At 39.4% G+C, this 21,361-nt stretch overlaps 1 protein-coding gene across 2 annotated transcripts in view; it reads right to left on the reverse strand.

Annotated features, from left to right (window-relative positions):
* Window positions 1-691: 691 nt before the first annotated feature.
* Pttg1ip2 (PTTG1IP family member 2) overlaps window positions 692-21,361 on the reverse strand; it is a 36,716-nt gene continuing 16,046 nt past the window's right edge. Inside the window, exons 3-8 of one of the 2 annotated variants that reach the window (XR_002378044.1) lie at window positions 20,599-20,692; window positions 19,197-19,290; window positions 15,191-15,249; window positions 13,768-13,814; window positions 7,672-7,694; window positions 692-765 (exon numbers count right to left, since the gene is read on the reverse strand). Coding sequence is in view for 1 of the 2 variants with exons in the window: in XM_021163827.2 (XP_021019486.1) it covers window positions 13,804-13,814; window positions 15,191-15,249; window positions 19,197-19,290; window positions 20,599-20,692 (258 nt within the window). In the remaining variant the exon portion in view is untranslated. The remainder of the gene's footprint in view (window positions 766-7,671; window positions 7,695-13,767; window positions 13,815-15,190; window positions 15,250-19,196; window positions 19,291-20,598; window positions 20,693-21,361) is intronic. The other variant, XM_021163827.2, reaches the window with a different exon arrangement.

Raw genomic sequence — 21,361 nt, forward strand, 5'->3', positions numbered from 1 at the left:
AAGCTTTGTTCCACTCACCAGCAGTCTCAATATCCTGTGGCGGGGGTCGTGGGTAGCTGGTGGGTGTCAGCCGACCCTGCGCTCTAGCTACTCTGGTGCTGATCCGGCCGGATGAGGCCTGTGGCTCTAATCAGGCCGGTTTCTGCTTCCCTAACTAATGCAGTCTCAGGTCCCGCGCGCAATAGGATTGGAGCAGAAGCTGTGTTCCACTCACCAGAAGTCTTAAGATCCTGTGGCGGGTGTTGTGGGTAGCTGGCGAGTGTCAGCCGACCCTGCGCCCTAGCTACCCAGGTGCTTTTCTGACCGGAAGAGGCTTGTGGCCCTATGTAGGCCGGATTTCTCCCTCCCCAACCAAAGCAGTCTCAGGTCCCGTGTGATTGGACTGGAGCAGAAGCTGTGTTCCACTCACCAGCAGTCTCAATATCCTGTGGCGGGGGGTCGTGGGTAGCTGGCGGGTGTCAGCAGACCCTGTGCTCTAGCTACTCTGGTGCTGATCCGGCCGGATGAGGCCTGTGGCCCTACTCAGGCCGGTTTCTGCTTCCCTAACTAATGCAGTCTCAGGTCCCGCGCACAATTCCCAAATCTTTTAAATAATGACAAAATCTTGTTCAACCCAATCTTAAATTAGTAGACAAGTCATAATGTCTAAGTAATAAAATACTCTACAAAATATTCAATAGAATTCAAGGTTTTTAATTTAAAGGAATTGTGATGTTCAATCATTCTCAAAGAGTTTGTAGGCATCATTAAAATCACAGTGGGAGCCTGAAAGAAAAAGGACACAGTAATTGCTGGGCACATCTAATACAATGTTAACTCAAGTTGTGTGTTATTTTTTGTAGAAGTGTAGTATTTTCCAAGCAGGAGTTTATCACTTGAAAAGCTTGGGCATGGTCACAACAGTTTCAAACTTAAATTAGTCACACACAGTGGAGCAAATTTGGCACGTAAAAGTTCAAGTACAAAAGCGAACACAAATGATTTCCTTTCCTTCTGCCAACATGAAAGGAATCAAGTTAAGTGACTGTGAAGGATTTACTCAGCCCACCCTGAAGTGTGAGTGCACACTCAGTATAAAGACTCCCAGACCCCCGGGCGTGGTGGTGCACGTCTTTAATCCCAGCACTTGGGAGGCAGAGGCAGGCGGATTTCTGAGTTCGAGGCCAGCCTGGTCTATAGAGTGAGTTCCAGGACAGCCAGGGCTACACAGAGAAACCCTGTCTTGAAAAAACAAAAACAAACAAACAAAAAAACTCCCAGAAAAAAATCAACATGGCAAAAGAGAAGCCATCTGTTTCAAATGGATGCAGTGAGAAAACCCAGGAATGGGTACACAGCAGCAAAACAGCCATTGCGGCCCCTGAGCACACAGTCTCCCATCCCAGGGCAACTGCGCAGCCTCATTAACTGATTTCTCATCTCTCTGAAACTGTTCTAAACCATAACCGCATGGCTTTCCTTTTCCACCTGAAATGTCTGCTTCCAAACAGTTCTTAGTGCAAGTCCAGCTGAACAACCCTGTTACGTCTGGGGAAACCTTTGCTTCTGCACACACTGCCTGCTGTGCCCTTCCCAACCCCTCTGGTTGACCCCCATATCATAGTTTGGGGTGTTTTCATTATTGCATATTGTTTATTTGTGACAATAGCTTTAATTATGATATTTTTCATACATATATACAACAATGTTTTTTCACATTTACCTTTTACTGCACCCTCTCTCTCCCACAGTTCCCTAAGCAGTCTTACTTCTACTTTGATATCTTTTTGAAAAGCTAGACTTTGCACATGTGAGAGGACACAAGGTGTGCAGTATTCTGAGTATTGATTAAGCCCCACTCCTCCAGGGACACCTTCCTGCTGATCTCAAGTAGACCACCTTATCTGGGCCCCTATTTCTGTCCCTTCTTTCCTTCCAATGCTGCCACAGCTTTCAGGCATTTTTCTTTGCACTTTACTCTTTCCTATCCACACTAGAAGAGATCTGCTCCCTGAGTATAAAGAGTTTTTCCTGTCTTGTATAAGTTGTGTTCTTTTTTTTATTAGATATTTTATTTGTTTACATTTCAAACATTGCCAGGCGGTGGTGGCCCATGCCTTTAATCCCAGCACTTGGGAAGCAGAGGCAGGCAGATTTCTGAGTTCAAGGCCAGCCTGGTCTACAAAGTGAGTTCCAGGACAGCCAGGGCTATACAGATAAACCCTGTCTCAGGGAAAAAACAACAACAAAAAACAAAACAAACAAAAAACCCATTTCAAGTATTATCCCTTTCCTGGTTTCCCCTCTGCAAGCCCCGTATCCCATTCCTCCTCCTCCTGCTTCTATTGAGGATGCTTCCCCACCCATCCACCTACTCCCTCCTCACCTCCCTAGAATTACTCTACACTGGGGCATTGAGCCTTCACAGGACCAAGGGCCTCCCCTCCCACTGATGCCAGATAAGGCCCCTTCAGCTCCTGAAGTCCTTCCCCTAACTCCTCCTTTGTGGTCCCTGTGCTCAGTCTGATGTTTGGCTGCAAGCCTCCTCATCTGTACTGTTCGGGATCTGGCAGAGCCTCTCAGGAGACAACTGTATCAGGCTCCTGTCAGCAAGCACTTCTTGGCATCAGCAATAGTGTTTAGGTTTGGTGTCTGCCTGTGGGATGGATCTCTCGGTGGGACAGTCTCTTGATGGCCTTTCCTTTAGTCTCTGTTCCACTCTTTGTCCCTGTATTTCCTTTAGACAGGAGCAATCCTAAGTTGTATTCTTTTTTTATTATTATTATAACAACAGGAACAATCTATTTTTATTATTTAAAAGAAAGTTTAAGCACTAGGAAACACTGAACTGAAAATCCAGTTTCCTTTTCACTATTCTCTGCTTCCACTTTCCATGCTTGGAAATAATTATGTTTAACATGTTCATCTTAAAAGTTTCATTTAGGTGACTTAGCTGTTCAGAAAGACTTTTGCTGTCCTCCTGAGTATCAACCACTGTTATTAATAATGGTAGTGTTGTGGTGGAATCCTTCTAGAACCTTGCTTGTATTGGGGTTCAAATCTGTGCAACAAGCTCTTAAATATATGTACAACAAAACACCTTTCAATAGTTATCATGTTTCAGCAAAAGAAGACTTTGTTCACAGCTTATTGTTTATTCCTGTTTAATATAGATAGTTAAGCTCTTGAGCTCATTGGCCCAGGAAAGGAATGTCTGAATAGAACACGAGCTCTAGGACTAACCATTAGGTAATTGGATTCCATGAACCTAGAAAGCTTCTGCATGGCAAAGCACACCTTTATTCAGACAAAATGACAGGCTACAGAATAAGTAAAAATTCACCACTTTACCCATGTGGGCATGCAACTGTCCTAATCCCGATTTCATAGGCAAGGAAATGGAGATCGAGAAAGGTTAACAATGTGCTCAAGACACCCAGCAGTGAGAGTTCTATATCCTACAAGGAGAAATGTAGTATTTATCCCACCATGAGTACCAGGAAGGGGGGGGGGAGGGACGGGAATAACATGAGCTGGGCATTCAAGAGAAAAAAAAATGTATGAGTCAGGGAGGCCAGGGTCATTTGTAGGAAGATGAAAGTTGAGTTGAGCTTTGAGAGAGAAAAAAATTAGGGTTTTCATGAGTGAACACCCAGGAACTGCTTTAAGGGCCCTTATCAGAAAGTAAACAGTGAGAACAAACCTACACAGGAAAAGATACTAAAAGAACATGAGAAATGTAAGACAAGAAAAAAGACAAAGATGAGTTGAGGCTTGAAGATTACTGTGATAACAACAGTTGATCTGTTCTCTAGTAATACCCCTTGTTTTGTTTTCTATCTGCTTCTGGTCACTACTACCAGTTATTATAAAAGCTTTGTGATGACAGGCACTATCAAAATTTCATACTGTCATAAGCAGGGCAATGAAAGAAAAATCCAACAAAGACAGCAGGTGAGAAAAAGATTAGCCAGGGAGACCTGAGAGAGGCCAGGCTCCGGCCCAGTCAATGACAATGGCACATAGAGAATACAACCCTTGCCTTTATGTCCTTATGTTCTTAAGCAGACCTGACTGCTGCTGTATACTACTGCAGCAGAGAAAAAGCAAAAGGTCACAGCTCTCAAATTCTGCAAAACAAAATCATTTAAAAAATTAATGCTGGGGTTAGGAAGATGGCTTGGCTGGATATACTGCTTAGTGTGCAAGCATGCCTATCCAGTTTAGGATTCCCATGCCTACAGAAACAGTGGCACATATCTCAGCTGAGTGCTAGTGGTTGGAAGGGGCAGGGAGATAGGCAGATCCTTGAGACTCCAAAGGCCAGCTAGTCTAGCTGCTGTCTCAAAAACCAATGTGATAAACAGTAGACGAAGACACCTAACATTGACCTCTGGCCTCTACATATGCACACTCAGGCAAGTGCACCCATGTACACCCGAGCACACACACACACACACACACAAAGTTTAAAATAAAAATTCCACGGCTAGAAAGATGTCTCAGCCATGAAAGGCTAGGCTCACAACCCAAAATGCAAAAAAGTAGTTCCAATAGTTACCTAAGTTAGTCATATTTTCAAAGGCATTTATATAAACATGTCAATACTAAAACTAGTATTGTCTATGATAAATGAAAATAAAGTAGAAAATAAAAGCTGCAATACTTATTTATATAGAGTAGGGAGAAGGGCACTTGAATTTGTTAATGAAGCTGGGAGAATCCCCTTGGTGAGTAATCCAACCCTGAGTTCGTTTTTCCTGGCCCCTGTCTGCGGCTTTCTGTAATGAAATTTCTTAACCTGAAGAAACTTAACTTTCGCCCTCTTTCAGTAGAAAGCAATTACCTCAATTCTCCTTACACACACCTACCATTTTCCTTAAGAGTATTTCTCTAATTTCCTAAATAAGTAAACACATACATACATACACACACACACACACACATAGGAGGGTACAGGGAGGGGGAGGAGAGAGAGAGAGAGAGAGAGAGAGAGAGAGAGAGAGAGAGAGAGAGAGAGAGAGAGAGAGAGAGAGAGAGAACCCAGTGTGCATTATTCTGCTGTTTACAAAACCAAAGACAATGATTTCCACTCCTGTACTTTAGAAAACTCAACGTTCCCCTGTTTATGGGAAGTGAGCACTGGAGAACTTCACAGCTGCAAAATTATAGAGACTTGCTGCTCTCCCTCTTTGTCCTCTGTCTTCTCTCTCTCTCTCACACACACATACACACACACACACACACACACACACACACAAGTCAAAAACGTGTGAAGGTACTATTAATAACCACACAACTGTGGAGTGCAAACAGGACCTTAGGAAGCATCAAAGGGGCAGGAGGTGTGACTTGGTGGCGTGTTCCGTAGTCTACCACCTCTAGGCAAATATTGCTAGATCACAGTATTCCTTAGCACAGACCATATGCATGGCTTAGATTCCTTTACTGCCCAATGCTTCAGGCAGCCACTACGTTTTAAGATAAAACATTTATTGTGCATGGCAGCCATTCTCTTAGTGCACACTGTAACTCGAGGCGCTCTAGGAAGCTCTAGTCTATTTTCAGCTGCCATAGAACCTATTATTAGGCACAGTGCTTCTTAGTAGCGTGAAACACTAATAGTTTAAAAGCATTACTGCAGTTTATAGAATAGACTGTATAAACAGCTCTTGCCTGGGCTCTGGGCTCTTTAGCACCGTGCTCTGGTTCACACACTCTAGGCGTGCCACCTCCCCGTTCCCAGTCCCAGCAGACTCTACAGCCTCTTTCTGCACTTACAGATTAGGGGCCTTGAAGGACACACTCCCATCCTTTCTATCTCTGCACAGTCCACACGCATTCTCACACTCATTGAGGACCGCATGCATTATTTTTTCATGTAGGCCCACAGCCTAAACGTCTCCAGCTCCAACCATCCACCCCAAGTCCCGAGTGAAGCTTCAATTTGCACGTCTTTCTGTTACTACAATTTCAATGTAAAAATTTCATTCATCCTTTTGTCTTTGTTTTTAATCAGTTAACCAGGAACTGACATGAGCAGGAACTGCTCATGTGGAATCTGTATCTTTCCTACCTTTTTTCAGAGCTTATTCTGTTGCTTCTTACAAAACCCAACTCCTGTCACAGATGGAATTTTTCCTGTTAAGATGCTATGCCCTTCCTTGCTTGGCTGGGATGCCAGGACTGCCTGCTCTAAGCCTTACCTGATCCCAGGTGTATATATTCTCTCCCCTTTAACTTAGCCCTTGGACACCTACAAATCTCAGTCATGGGACTTACCAGAACATTTGGTACTATATAAACTTGCCCTCAAGTTTTATTTTTCTTGAAGGGTTTTAAATGCCTTTTAATGTTTGAAAGTTCTCACAGAATTACGGTGGCATAATAGGTTCAGAGAGCTAAAATAGGGTCATTTATAAAGCACCTACTATGAATCAGTTACTAAAACAGTATTTTACGTATAGTGCTCATTCATTTCTCAGACAACTTTTTCAACATTTTCTCCTTTCATCCAGGGAGAACTCAATAGTTTAAGTAATTATCTTAAATAGCAAACAAAACAAAGAAAAATGATAGAAGCAAAGGCCATCTGAGATCTTCCTGGTTCAGAGTTCTTCCGATTCTGTGCCAGTTAGTACCATGCCTGGCCCCTTCCCTGACCTTTTTACCATGCCTGGCTCTTCCCCAAACTCAGAGCTACCCTTCCCTGATTGTGTGCTATATTCCAGGGGATATTCTTATGTGAGCTCCATCAAAGATAAGAAATCAAGGCCTGGAGACGTTGAACAACTGCTTCAGATGCCTCCGAATTAGTAACTTCCACACGTAACTTATAAACCTGATGCTAGAATTCTCCTTCATTAATAGGATCAAACTGATTGTGTAAATGTGTTAATATATAAACAATTGATCAAGAACACGAAAGATTCGTAATTACCATTTTTCATTATTAACTTCACTAAACCATTGCATTTTATTTTATACTTTATTGTATACAAGTGACTTGGAAAAGTCAGGATAAAATGCACCCCACAGAAATAAGTAGCTCCCCCAAAGGAATATTAAACTAAACACATTCACAAGGAGCAAAGGGAGAAGAAAGATGCAGGATCAGAAGTAAGCACCAGCTTTTAATTTGCTATAAGAATATAATTTCAGTAAAGAAAACAAACGGGGAAGGCTTAATGAGACTCAGTATGGCTGACTGCTGAGGAAGACGACTGTGCTCTGACGTATAAGGAACTACACAGGTAATGAAAAAGTCCTTAAAGTAGACACATCATTTAACCTGACATGATTTCAACACTGCTATTCAATTTTGTCAAGGGCCATTAACTTGATTAGAAAAATCCCTATTGCTTTTTAAATATATAATATATATATGTGCATATATATGTGTGTGTATATTATTTATATATATAATGAAAAAATTGAACAAATTATTTCCAAATAAATGACTCTAAAATTGTCCTGCTGGTTCTGGCAGTGTTAGTTCCTAGAGCTCCCAAAGTCGAGCGAGCCTGCAATGCATTATAAATGGGTAATTAACATTCACATGGAGGAAGGAAGCTGGTGAGTGATGTAAGGAAAATCATTTTATTACAGCTAACCATAAAGCAACCATTTCAGACAATAATAATCTAATTTACTGAGCCCCATTAACAAGGCTATTGTTATTCTGCCACTCACCCCATGTCTTTAACTGGCACCGTCTACCAGAGAAAACAATAGGTTAGATCTTTCTTCATGATTTTCAATCACAATTTGTTCATTAGGTTCTGGCACACTCAGCATATAATTTCATAGGGTTTGTTTATCAAAAGATAGCCAAGGAGTGGAAAGGTTTCTCTTTAATTCTATTTCAAAGGAAAAATATCAAGTTATAAGATCACATTTAAATGATTGTTTTTGATCATTTAAACAAGGTGTCCACAGATCATGGCTCATACACCAAAAACACAGACCTTGTATGTATTTGTAAAACAAAGAACCAAAACAAACAAGGAAGCAAACAAAAATCTTGATTGGCACACAGATACGCATCCATTTTTGCTTTGTGTATGGGTGTCTTCTCACCACAACAGCAATGCAGTTGTATCAGGAATTAGAAATCTCCCAAAGCCTAAAATACTTACTGGTCCTTTACTGTAAACGGTCAGCCAGTTTCACCTCTTGTTTTTCTAAGTGAAACACCATACCTCTGGACAGCCTCATCTGTTCGCCATTCTGATTCATTAGTCTGTTTTTAATTTACTTTACCCAAAATTATTCCATTTAAACATTTTTGTTTCCTGGTAAATCTCCCATCTCCTATTGGTGTATATCTACCTTTTTAGTAACTAGCACAATTAATTCTATTCTAAAATTTATTAAACTTGAATATTATAAATGTCAAATGTGTCCCAGTTTCTGCATGAGATTGAGTTTAAAAATCAACTCAATAATGATTAAAAAAATAATTGGAAGAAATGTAAAGCTTTACTTAGTGCCCTGGCTAAGGTTTCTACTGCTGTGATGAAACACCACAACCAAAGCAACTTAGGAGGGAAGGGTTTACTTGACTTGAACCTCCACAGCAGTGCTCATCATCAACGGAGGTCTGGACAGGAACTCAATCAGGGCAGAAACTTGGATGCAGGAACTGAAGCAGAAGTCATGGAGGAGGAAGGCTTAATGTCTTGCTCCGCCTAGCTTTCTCAGCCTGCTTTGTAGTCGAACCCAGAACCACATAGGGTTTGCCCCCACACAATGGGCTGGATCGTTCCATGTTAATCACTAACTAAGAAAATACACTAGGACTGAAGAGATGGCTCAGTGGTTAAAAGCACTGACTGCTCTTCCAGAGGTCATGAGTTCAATTCCCAACAATCACATGGTGGCTCACAACCATCTGTAATGTGATCTGGTGTGTCAGTAACAGCATGCTCATATACATAAAATAGATCAATACATTTGGAAGGAAGGAAGGAAGGAAGGAAGGAAGGAAGGAAGGAAGGAAGGAAGGAAGGAAGGAAGGAAGGAAGGAAAAAAAGAAAAGACTCTATAGGTTTGCATATAACCCAGTTTATGGAGGCATTTTCCCAATTGAGGCCCCCTCCTCTCTGGTACCTCTAGCTTGTACCATGTTGACATAAAACTAGCCAGCACACCTAGGCTTTAAAGAAAATACTAAAGAGGGGGAAGGAAACACTACCATCACCCCAGAACCATTGTCCTTCACATTCCTCGAGAGAATGGTTTTCAACCTAATGCTGCAGTTCCTCCTCTCTGCTTTTTAGGGATCACCATCCTGGTTTCCATAACAGTTGGTCCTGCTTGCAATCTCACAGTAATCCTCCCAGCATCTACTAGTGCTTGCTTTCTTGGGCATTTCCAGCCTCTGTGCTTCAATCTCATTCATTTTAATTTGTATTTCTTTGATGGCTAGGAAGGATGAACACTTTTCCATTAGTTTGTTGGACATTTATAGTTTATCATTTGAGAATTGTCTATTTCATGAGTGCATGCATTAGAGTAGGTGAGTTTTGGTATCTAATTGGTTATATTTTAGTTATATAATTATAACTAATTATAAATATAGTTAGTACAATTATCAATCTTCTGTCATCCAAGACCATCTGATTCAAAACAAAATACTCTGCATAAACAGGAAGGATGAGAAATATATTTTAAACTCTTAAAACTAAGTTTGTAAAACTAAGTTAAAATTCAGTTTGTTTAGCAAACTTTGGGGAAGGATCTGTTGTAAAAGAGAGGGGGGATGGAAGAAAATGGATGTGCAAAAAGAAGGAAGGGGGAATAGAAATCAAGAAAGGAACCAAAGTGAAACAGATCTTAAAAAGATACTGTTAATTCATGCTTTTGTTTTGTATACAGTATCTCTGAGAGCTACTGAATGGATATATACAGAGACTTTGTATTTAGCATTGAAATAACATTGGAAGAATATAAATAGTATACGTGAAATTAAAGTTAATAAAATGGGGTATAAAATACCCATGGAAGGAGTTACAGAGACAAAGTTCAGAACTGAGACAGAAGAAAGGACCCATCCAGAGACTGCCCCACCCAGGGATCCATCTCATATACAACTACCAAACCCAGACACTATTGCATATGCCAGCAAGATTTTGCTGACAAGACCCTGATATAGCTGTCTCTTGTGAGGCTATGCCAGTGCCTGGCAAATACAGAAGTGGATGCTTACAGTCATCTATTGGATGGAACACAGGGCCCCCAATGGAGGAGCTAGAGAAAGTACCCAAGGAGCTGAAGGGGCCTGCAACCCTATAGGAGGAACAACAATATGAACTAACCAGTACCTCCAGAGCTGTGTCTCTAGTTGCATATGTAGCAAAGAATGGCCTAGTTGGCCATCAATGTGAGGAGAGGCCCTTGGTCTTGCAAAGATCATATGCTCCAGTACAGGGGAATGCCAGGGTCAGGAAGAGGGAGTGGGTGGGTTGGGGAGCAGGGCAGGGAAGGGTATAGGGGACTTTTGGGATAGCATTTGAAATGTAAATGAAGAAAATATCTAATGAAAAACAGAAACAAGAAGGATAATGTAAGATATGGGATAGTTTAATTCCATCAATATATTTAAATTATGCAGGGGCTTCGCAGTGTGACTATCATGGTACTAGGGAATGATCAAACAGATAAGGGAATGGCAGTGAATAGATGTGTTAAGAAATATGGGGCTGTGGAGATGGCTCAGTGGAAAATGCTGGCTGCAGAAGAATGAGACCTCAGCTTGGGTCCTCAGCTCCCACGTAGAAGCCAGGTGTGTCAGTGCTCATCTGTAACTCCTGGACTGAGAAGGACCCAGGGCTGGCAGAGACAGGGGGATCCTAGGGACTCACCGGCCAGCCATTCTAGCTAAAAACCACAAGTTCCTGATTGAGTGAGGGACGGTGTATCAAATGATGAAGTGGAAATTATGGAGGAAAACACTATTGTTCACCTCTGGCTTTTTCAGGGAGTACACAGGAAAACACACACACACACATGCATACACACACATGTACACACACACACCATACATGAACACTATATATGTGTATGTATGTGTATTTGTACTAAAATGTGAATAGAAATCATATTATTAAAAAGATTTTATCTCATGTAACTGATGTAAAATAGACTTTTGAAATAAAATCATGTTAACATCTTTATTATTACACAAAGAATACCTTTGTCTTATCTTACAGTGCCTCGTTTTCCTAAGGTCCCAGGTCTCTTGTACTGTATGTTGGCCTTAAACTCACTATGTAGCTAAAGATGAACTTCCGATTCTACCTCCATTTCCCAAGAACTGGAGTTGGAGACATGTATCCCCACACCCAGTTTATTCAACAGAGGACTAACCTCAGGGCTTTGTGCATGGTAATCAAGAATGCTACCAAGAGAGCCCCAATACCAATTTTAGAGTTGCTTCTTTTTTTTTTTTACTAAGTTCTCTTTTGTATGGTTTAAGTATACTTAGCTTTGTTCTCTTTCAATTTCCATTTGCATGGAATATCTTTCACCATTTGTTCTTGTATCTCTAAAGGGGAAATGGGTTTCTTGTAAACAGCTGATACCTGGGGTTGTTTTTAAAATCAATTCAATGCCTTTTGAGTGTAGAGTTTATTATATTTATTTCATGATCACTGATATTATCTTTATTAGTGTCATTTTATGGTAACTATCCAGTGACAAAAGAGTTAATTCACCAGGAAAACATAAGAATTATAAATACACAAACATCCCTCATTGGCATATCTGAAAATGCAAACAAATAATAAATAAATATGAAGTGAAAGAAAATAAGAGGGAATTTCAATATCCCAGTTTCAACAGTGTATAGAGTATGTATACAGAAAATCAATAAGAAAATGTGGGGTTTGAATAATATTTTAAACTATGCAGACATAAATAGAACAGTAGCAACAGAACAGACATGGTCAACAACCCATGAGACATTTGCCAGGATAATTATGTTTGGGCATACACACACACACACACAAAAAAAAACCCTTACCAAATTAAAAATATCATATCAATTATCTTTTCTGACCACAATATTATGAAACTAAAAATCAAAAAAGAAAATTCACAAGTATGAGAAAATTAAGCAACATGTCCCGAACAATAGCAGATCGAAGAAGTCAAAGGGAAATCAGATTTATTGAGAAAGAAACATACAGAAACGTGTAAGGTCAGCAAATAGTTCTAAGAGAAAAGTTAATAGCAATGAGGGACCATTGCTGGAAAAAGGAGGCACCAAGAGTAGACCACTAAGGTTACACATGAGGGAAACGAATGAAGTAAGCATGAAGTTAGCAGGACATAATAATATAAACAAACTCAAAGACAAAAAACCACATGATCATCTTGTTAGATGCAGAGAAAGCATTTGACAAAATCCAACACCCTTTCATGATAAAAGTCTTGGAAAGATCAGGAATTCGAGGCCCATACCTAAACATGATAAAAGCAATCTACAGCAAACCAGTAGCCAACATCAAAATAAATGGTGAGAAGCTGGAAGCAATCCCACTAAAATCAGGGACTAGACAAAGCTGCCCACTTTCTCCCTACCTATTCAACATTGTACTTGAAGTCCTAGCCAGAGCAATTCAACAACAAAAGGAGATCAAGGGGATACAAATTGGAAAGGAAGAAGTCAAAATATCATTTTTTGCAGATGATATGATAGTATATATAAGTGACCCTAAAAATTTCACCAGAGAACTCCTAAACCTGATAAACAGCTTCAGTGAAGTAGCTGGATATAAAATTAACTCAAACAAGTCAATGGCTTTTCTCTACACAAAAGATAAACAGGCTGAGAAAGAAATTAGAGAAACAACACCCTTCACAATAGTCACAAGTAATATAAAATACCTTGGCGTGACTCTAACTAAGGAAGTGAAAGATCTGTAAGATAAGAACTTCAAGTCTCTGAAGAAAGAAATTAAAGAAGATCTCAGAAGATGGGAAGATCTCCCATGCTCATGGATTGGCAGGATCAATATAGTAAAAATGGCTATCTTGCTGAAAGCAATCTACAGATTCAATGCAATCCCCATCAAAATTCCAACTCAATTCTTCAACGAATTAGAAAGAGCAATCTGCAAATTCATCTGGAATAACAAAAAACCTAGGATAGCAAAAACTCTTCTCAAGGATAAAAGAACCTCTGGTGGAATCACCATGCCTGACCTAAAGCTTTACTACAGAGCAATTGTGATAAAAACTGCATGGCACTGGTACAGCGACAGACAGGTAGACCGATGGAATAGAATTGAAGACCAAGATGGACGTAAATTAAATACTAGCCAGGGAAAAGACAAAATGATCCACCAAGCAAGCTGGTTTTATGAAAAGACACCCTTTACCAGCAGCCCTCAGATCGTCTAGGTCCAGATTAAAACACAACCGTCATCAGAAACTCCCTCGTCTCCATCTTCTGATGCAGTCTGTGTCCTGAGATTGAGAATTGTCCACAGAATTTATATATTCTATGTTTCTTTCTCAATACTTCTAATTATACATGCCTGAAAAACTATTTTATAGAAACTTCAGGTACAGAAATTTCCTGCGGTGTTCCTGAGACTCTTACCATGGAGGAACATTCCCCTCCCCCTCTGGGAGATTTGTCTTGTCAGCTATTTATCAGTAATATGGTATGGAAATGCAAAATAAATTCACCTTTTAAAATGTTTCCCACAAAATTCAACAAAAGCATTAAATGTTTAACCTTTAAAATATTAACCATACAGCTGGTTAAAATGTGCTTACCCAAGGCGACAGTCCTCTGAAGAACCCAGTTACAGGTCACCAGTCACCTGAAGATTATAGAATGTTATCAGAACTATATTACAAATTATTGTCACAGAAGTCGGACACTCTAATAATATTTACTTCCACTCTACATGTGGGTGGAGTTTTTTGTTTTGTTTTTGTTTTGTTTTCGTCTTTGTTTTGCTTGTGTGTACATCTCTGTAAAACATGAATGCAGAACTCATAGCAGCCTGAAGTGAATCCCCTAGAACTGGAGTTACAGATGGATAGAAGTTTCCATATGGGTGCTGAGAACTGGAGGTGGGTTCTCTGGAAGAGCAATTGGTGCTTTAACTGCTGAGCAACTTTTTCTTCTTTTGGACTTTCCTAACAGGGTTTCTCTGTATTGCCCAGGCTATCCTGGTACTCACTCTGACCAGGCTGGCCTTGAACTCAGAAATCTGCCTGGCTCTGCCTCCCAAGTGCTGGGATTAAAGGCGGGCGCCACCACTTCCTGGCTGCTGAGTGACTTTTAAGTCAAGATGTAATCAAACTTAAGATTTCCTTTTTTTTTTTTGAGGTGCAATAAAAATCTATAAATTAAAAAAATATTAACCATAAAATGTACACAGATGTCATAAATACACTAAGGATTTGTGTGCTGTGATTTTAATGTTGCTGCTATTTTAATATCTAGGGGTCAAGAAGTATAAGATGTCATTTGCCTGGGGGGATATTGGACAAAGAGGAAAGGGCTAAATGTTTGAGGAAACCACAAGGCTAGTTGTCCTCTGTGACAGAAAATCCATGGACATTTAGTGACTCTCTAGGCCAGGAAATCATCCAGATACATTTTCTAGGAAAACAGTGTGTGCACCAGAAATCTCTTTCCCACTGTCTTTGTGAGAAGCGCTGTGCCTAAGCCATGCTGCATAAGCTCCGTATTTTCCTACTCCACAGACCAGAGGCTTGCTTAGTCTCTGCCTTGTATAAACAAAGGTCACCAACCAGGGAAGCCACACAGAGTCCTCTATAAAGGAGAAAGTGAGGGGAAGCTGGAAGAACACTGGGAAGATTTGGCTAGCCTAGAGTACTTGGTGAGATGAAGGGCAACGACCACTTGATTCCTTAAAACAAAGGTCTCCTTGAGTTTCCTCAGCTAAGTGGGAAGGAAGGAAAAAGAGAAGTAATTAAATCCCCAGGTGAATTGAAAACTTTTAATAACCCACTCCAATGTTCCTGGTTATTATTAGAATTACTATTTTGCAAATCCCAGCCTAACTATTAGGGATATAGAAGTGTATTTCAAAATGGGGATACAATCTGCTGTCGTGTTTCCCACATGACCTTTAACTCTGTGGTCTACAGGAAGAGCATGACTTCTGGCTGTCAGTCACTGACAAAGCCTAGGAGAGCCTATCAAACGGATGAAAACACTTGCCTGGAGCATTCCAGTTGTAGACAGGAACTTGTCCATGTGTTGCATAAAGGGCCATCTGCCTGTTCAAAATGGCGGTGAATATACCGTAAGTTTTAAAATGGTTATAGCTGAAGTTATTCTAAGTCATCATGTAAAGTACAGTTATATGTTAGCATCTCCGCTTTATTAAGTTGAATTCTTTCATCTACTCATCAGGAGAGTTAGTACATTTTATTAAGAAAAATACAACTGGATTAAATGGAATGCCATCTAAAAATCAATTAACAATAAAAACAACAGTTGCTTCTTTACTCATATCTGCCCTACATAAAGGCAGAGTATTGGTCTTTTCCTAATTACATCTCTAATGACAGAAACATGCAGTGCACAACAAATAATTATTCTGACAAAGAAGAGATGCATTCAAGAAAACGTTAAGTATATTAAATATCTATATTTTATTAATATTTAAAACATTTAAAGTCATTTAATTTTTATATGCTAACAAAATTATATCAAATTAAATAATAAACATCTTTAAGGTAAAGACTGATGTACTATAAGAATTTCTTTTCAGTGCTGTGACTTGAACCCAGGGCCTTATGAATGCTAGACAGGTGCTTCTCCACAGTGCCACACATCCAGTGATGCACTAGAACCTAGAAGGATGATTAGATTATCAAGAACGTCTCCTTGGAAGAAAAAGTCCTCTCCTAAGTCCTATGGCCATGCAGTTAGCAAAGGCAGAGAATGCCCATGCGAGAAGTTTAAAACGATGATGGACAACTGAGCTAATTTACAAGTAAATACAACTGTCAGAACACGCCTACAAATCTTTCTTCTACACCACTGTCAATGGGAGATCTTTCAGCAGTGGTTCTTGCTAAGGCCTCTCCTCTTATGAGTGTCATTTGCTATTTTGTTCATAGTGACTACACAAAAAATAATAATGTAATACACCAAAATCTTTTTAAAAATATAGAAAATAGTCTCTTGCCAGGCAACTACTGTGCCCGTGAGTTCTCCTCTCTTAATTGTTCTGTTGTTTCTTTGAGAGGAAAGGAATATGAACATCTTACTCTGTCTTGTTCTGATATCTTAATAAACCCCTGATAGCAGAAAAAATACAAATTTCTAAACAAAGATGCTAAACAAGCAAACTGTAATGTCTATATGTACATATTACATATATTTTAAAATATATGTATGTTTAATATTACACATGTTAAAATATGTATTAAATATTTTTAAAACATTTGTAAACATGCTCTAACAGGTATACACACAATATATATATATTTTATATATATATATATATATATATATATATATATATATAGTCTCTTGCCATGCAACCACTGTGCCCCATGAGTTCTCCTCTCTTAATTGTTCTGTTGTGTGTGTTGTGTATACACACAACAGAACAATTAATAGTATTATCTTCGTATATATATATATATATATATATATATATATATATATGAAGATAAGCCTATCTGTGTGCATCTATTTATATTTGATTCTACCTATCTTATCTAAGGATTCTTCTTATAAAAGACATACAATCTGACAAAGGAAATACCAGGTTATAAAAGAGAGGAAAAAGACAAATTGGTAAGAAACTATAAACTATACTTTTTAAACTCTGCAATGCCCCTTTGGAAAAGCACGCTTTATTCTACAGGAAAGGAAAAGGGGAGTGATCTCAAAAGAAGACAGGAAACCAAAATACTCTCGTTAAGTTATGAAAAGAAACTTTTTGTTAACTGAAGTAGGGTGCTGGTGAAAACACACTGAGGCCTATTAGATACATGGAAGGGGGAGCAGGGTAAGGGAGACAGAGGAAAGCGGGGAGCAGGGTAAGGGAGACAGAGGAAAGTGGGGAGCAGGGTAAGGGAGACAGAGGAAAGGGGGAGCATAAGAACAAAGTATAAGAACATACTTATAAAAATGTCATAGTGAAAAATTCCGTGTATGCCAACTTAATTAAAAATTCTCAATAGGATGTCAGCAAAGTTGTTGAAGAATGACTGTAGGAAAAAAGATTTTATGAAATATAAACTTAAATAGTTAGAATAAAAATACTTGGTTTTTTTTTTTGTTTTTTTTTTTTTGTTTTTGTTTTGTTTGGTTTGGTTTATTAAGACAGGGTCTCTCTATGTAGTTCTGGCTGTCTTGGAACTTGCTCTGTAGATCAGGCTGGGCCTCGAATACACAAAGATCCACCTGTGCCTTCAAGTGCTGGGATCAAAAGCATATGCTACTGTGCTTTGGTACATGTTTTAATAAGAAGAAATAATGAAACTATTTTGAAAATCCAAGGGGGCCAGTTAAACCCCTGGAAATACAAAGGTAGACTAAGAAAGGCACAGTGTATAAGTGAAGCAAGCTAATAATGGTGTAGATTTAAGAAGTGGGTGTAAAGAAAGAGAATTCCATTTACAATGCCATTGGTAATTCTCTTTCAAGAAATGTGGATTGGTGGCACATAGAATTATATTTTCTATTTCCACTTAGAGTTTTTTATAGAATAGTTATATAGTTGTGTCTCTTGAATAGTTACAAGTTTTAGACTTAAGAAGTGAACATTCAGGGATATAATTAAAGACACAAAATCATAAATGACAATTACATTAAGTCAAATGAATGAGAAAGCTTACAGAACTGGGGGTCTCCAGGAAAAGGAGGAGAAATGACATTAAGTATAGGGAATCAAAAAAAAATTTTGAGGCACGGTCTCTCTATGTGGATCAGACTGGACCCTGATTCAGAGATGCCCCTGCCTCTGTCCCTGAATGCTAAGGTTAAAGAAGAACATTACCACTTCTGGCAATCAAATTTTGTATCTTAAATAAGAAGAGAAAGAGTCAGAAAAACAGGATCCAAAGCACTACGTGAATTCCAAAAAATAAGCAAGATACAAGTATCAGTAACCTTAAAGTTACTGATGGCACACAGGAAAAATAACTGAACATCACAAAATAATATGTAAAGTAGCAGAATAGCAAAACAACAAAAAAAGGCCATCACAAGACAAAATTTCTAGTCTTCTTGATGGGGAGCTAAGGGTAACGTGTTGTGTCAGTGTGTCAGGGATTATTCAGTCATCTAGTTGAGCTACATGGAGATCATCAGCAGAGACACAAACAGCCACTGAAGGATGGCTTCTACAAAGGACAAGCTAGAGGTGGAGGGGGAACAGGAAAGTAAGTCATGCTATCTTTTCATCGCATAATGTTGTATGTACCTTTTAATGTTTCCTTACCATCTGGATAAAGTATTTGCTCTTTTTTCCAACATAATATTTTTATTGATTATTTGGGAATTTCACATCACACACCCCATCCCACTGACTTTCCAGTCCTCCCAAGTCTAACTCTCCAGTTTTGAGCCCCACCCCACCCCGATCCTCCCCAGTAGAAAAAAAAAAAAAAAGGAGAAGGGGAGGGAGGAGGGAGGGGGGGAGAAAGAGGGGAGGAAGGTTCTTTAACCTTAGCATTCAGGGACAGAGGCAGGGGCATCTCTGAATCAGTGTCCAGTCTGATCCACATAGAGAGACAGTGCCTCAAAAAAGAAAGGGTAGAAGAGAAGAGGTAGGAGGAAGGGAGGAAGATGGGGAGGAGGAGGGGGAGGAAGATGGGGAGGAAGGTTGGAGGAGTGGGAGGAGGAGGAATAGAAGAGGAGGAGGAGAAAAACAAACCCAGTTTTTGTTGCCCATATAGTTACTAAAGCAAGGTCAAACTCCCAGTGGCCAGCCCTATAAAGAAAACCTATTCCTTCCCCACCTGCACCCTCAACAGAAACCATCAGTTGTGGAGAGGTACACTTCAGCATTCTTACCACAATTTTTAAGAGTTCTCTTTGATGGATTCCTGTCTAGGCTGTTACTTTGGGGGGGATGGGATGAGGGGTTGTAGGGGTTTTCACAGAAGCCTTCTTTGTCCCGCTTAGACACTTCCTGTTAACTTAGTATTTTTTTAATGCTACCATCCCTAAGTGAATTCTTAGGAAGAATAACATGACATACTGTTGCATGTAGAAGTAATAGGCGAGGCAATACCAGAGGAATGCTAGTGCTAATATTACAATCAGTATCAGCATCATGATTCCAAACAGGTCAACTGAAATTGAAGAAAAGAGACATAGCTTAATGGCAGATCAAAAGTTTTCTTATGCTTTTTTAACTTTTCTAGTTTTATGAAGTCTTGATTCTTTTCTATATATTCTCAGATCACTGTTGAACATAAGGCCACAATAACATGTACAGTACATTCTCATGAGACGACCAATTAGTACAGCAATCACTGCTGTGAAATTCATCTAGATTTTAGAAGAGGGAAACAAATCTTTGCATCATTTTTCTCTCTTCATCTTGTCTTCTGTTTAATTGTTGGTACTTTCTCCACAGGTGAGGCAGCTGTGGAGGAACGTGTAGTCAACACGGGGTGGCTTATTGTATGGGTGCCAACCTTCTTATTAACAGAAACAGACCACACTTGCTGAGAAAGCAGATTTCTAAGTCTGGTGAATCCTATCCCCCTCCGACTAGATAATGAATTAGCCTAGTGTACAGTGAAACGAACTAGGAGGGAAAACATCAAATAGAAGATCGGAGTTTCTGTTCAGACTGAATGCAAAGTTTTTCTTTATAAGGTGCAAATACAGATGATGTAAGATCTATAGAACCTGAAGCAAACAGAGATTCAGGGCAAAATTAAATAGTTTCACTTCAATTGAGAAAAAAAATACTAGACAACTGGTTGATAGGTGGAATTTTCTCATAAGAGTAACATTCTCTTGGAAAAATCCCCTGTTTTAGGTTCTCTGGAAATTTCACTTAAAAATACAAGAACATTTTTTCTACTTTGTTAACTACCCTATAATATGCCCAAATTTGACATTGCAAATGGAAAGGTTCTTTTTGGTAAATGGTATTTGCTGTTTTAAAGAGTCACTATTCTTAGTGATAATTCTCAATGTAGACTACAGTCAGTAAGGAAATATGTTACAGGAACACCACTGGACTCACTACATGTGTATTTCAGAATTAGCATGTGCACACCCAAACACACACATATACACACTTGTGCACACATACACACATACACTCTGTCAGAGTTTCTACAACATTAGAACATAAACATCCCTTAAGTAGATTATGAGTATCATGCAACAGACATTTTTACAAATGAATCTCTAAACTATCAAGTATTATGGTAAGAGCTCTACCTGACTCAACTTATATCAACACCACCTGGCACAGACAATGTGCTTAGATCAGAGGGCAACAGTAAACCAAAGCCCTGAACTAGAGAATTTTATCAAATTCTCTAGCAGATATAGTTGTTTACAATCCTTTGAGTGTAACAAAGTTCTAGTATTTGCAAGTCCATTGAAATGAAGTCACAAAAATTTAAAGGAGAACTCACCATTACAGTTTGCCCAAAATATAGAATTGAATTTACAGTCAGAATATGGAAAACAGTACTTTTTGCAAACCTTTTCTTCTCGGCACCAAATACACTGTATGTGAAAAAAAAAAAAAAACAGCAGTGACAAAGTGTAATAATACCTACAGCAAGGTTTTTGAACTAGTGCAATATGTATTCAATAAATACCAGCCATTTTCAACATTGTTTTGGTTATAGTAGACACCATTGGTGGGCTGTAGATGCCATTGGTGGTCTATGGAAGCCATTGGTGGGCTGTGGAAGCCATTGGTGGTCTATGGAAGCCATTGGTGGTCTATGGAAGCCATTGGTGGGCTGTGGAAGCCATTGGTGGCCTGTGGGTGGCTTTTTCAGCCTGGGGTTCTCAAACCACAGCAGCAGTGAATCCTAGCTGCCAAAGACTCACAAATTCCCCTTGGGAATGTTTACTTTGGGGTGGCCAGCTTGCACTTGAGGTTGCTATCCTCATGGGCCAGTAACTGACGAGTATGGAGTTCCAAACAGTGACCCAATGAACTTCTTTGCTTTTAGTTAAAGGACAATTTTGGTATGTGATTTTTTCCCCCAACAGAGGTGACCCATCAGGGAAATGTAGATGCAGAAACCTCATCCTTTCATGGCTCTTGTCCCTTATCTTCTTGGAAACCATTTATTTCCATGGGATTTCTGCTATACCTCAGTCACACCGATGTCCCCCACACGGAAATTCCTTTCTCTGATGCTGCATTTGGAGGACTCAACC

Source organism: Mus caroli, unplaced genomic scaffold, assembly GCF_978045245.1.
Source record: "Mus caroli unplaced genomic scaffold, Mus_caroli_1 scaffold_4, whole genome shotgun sequence".
Taxonomy (NCBI): Eukaryota; Metazoa; Chordata; class Mammalia; order Rodentia; family Muridae; genus Mus; species Mus caroli.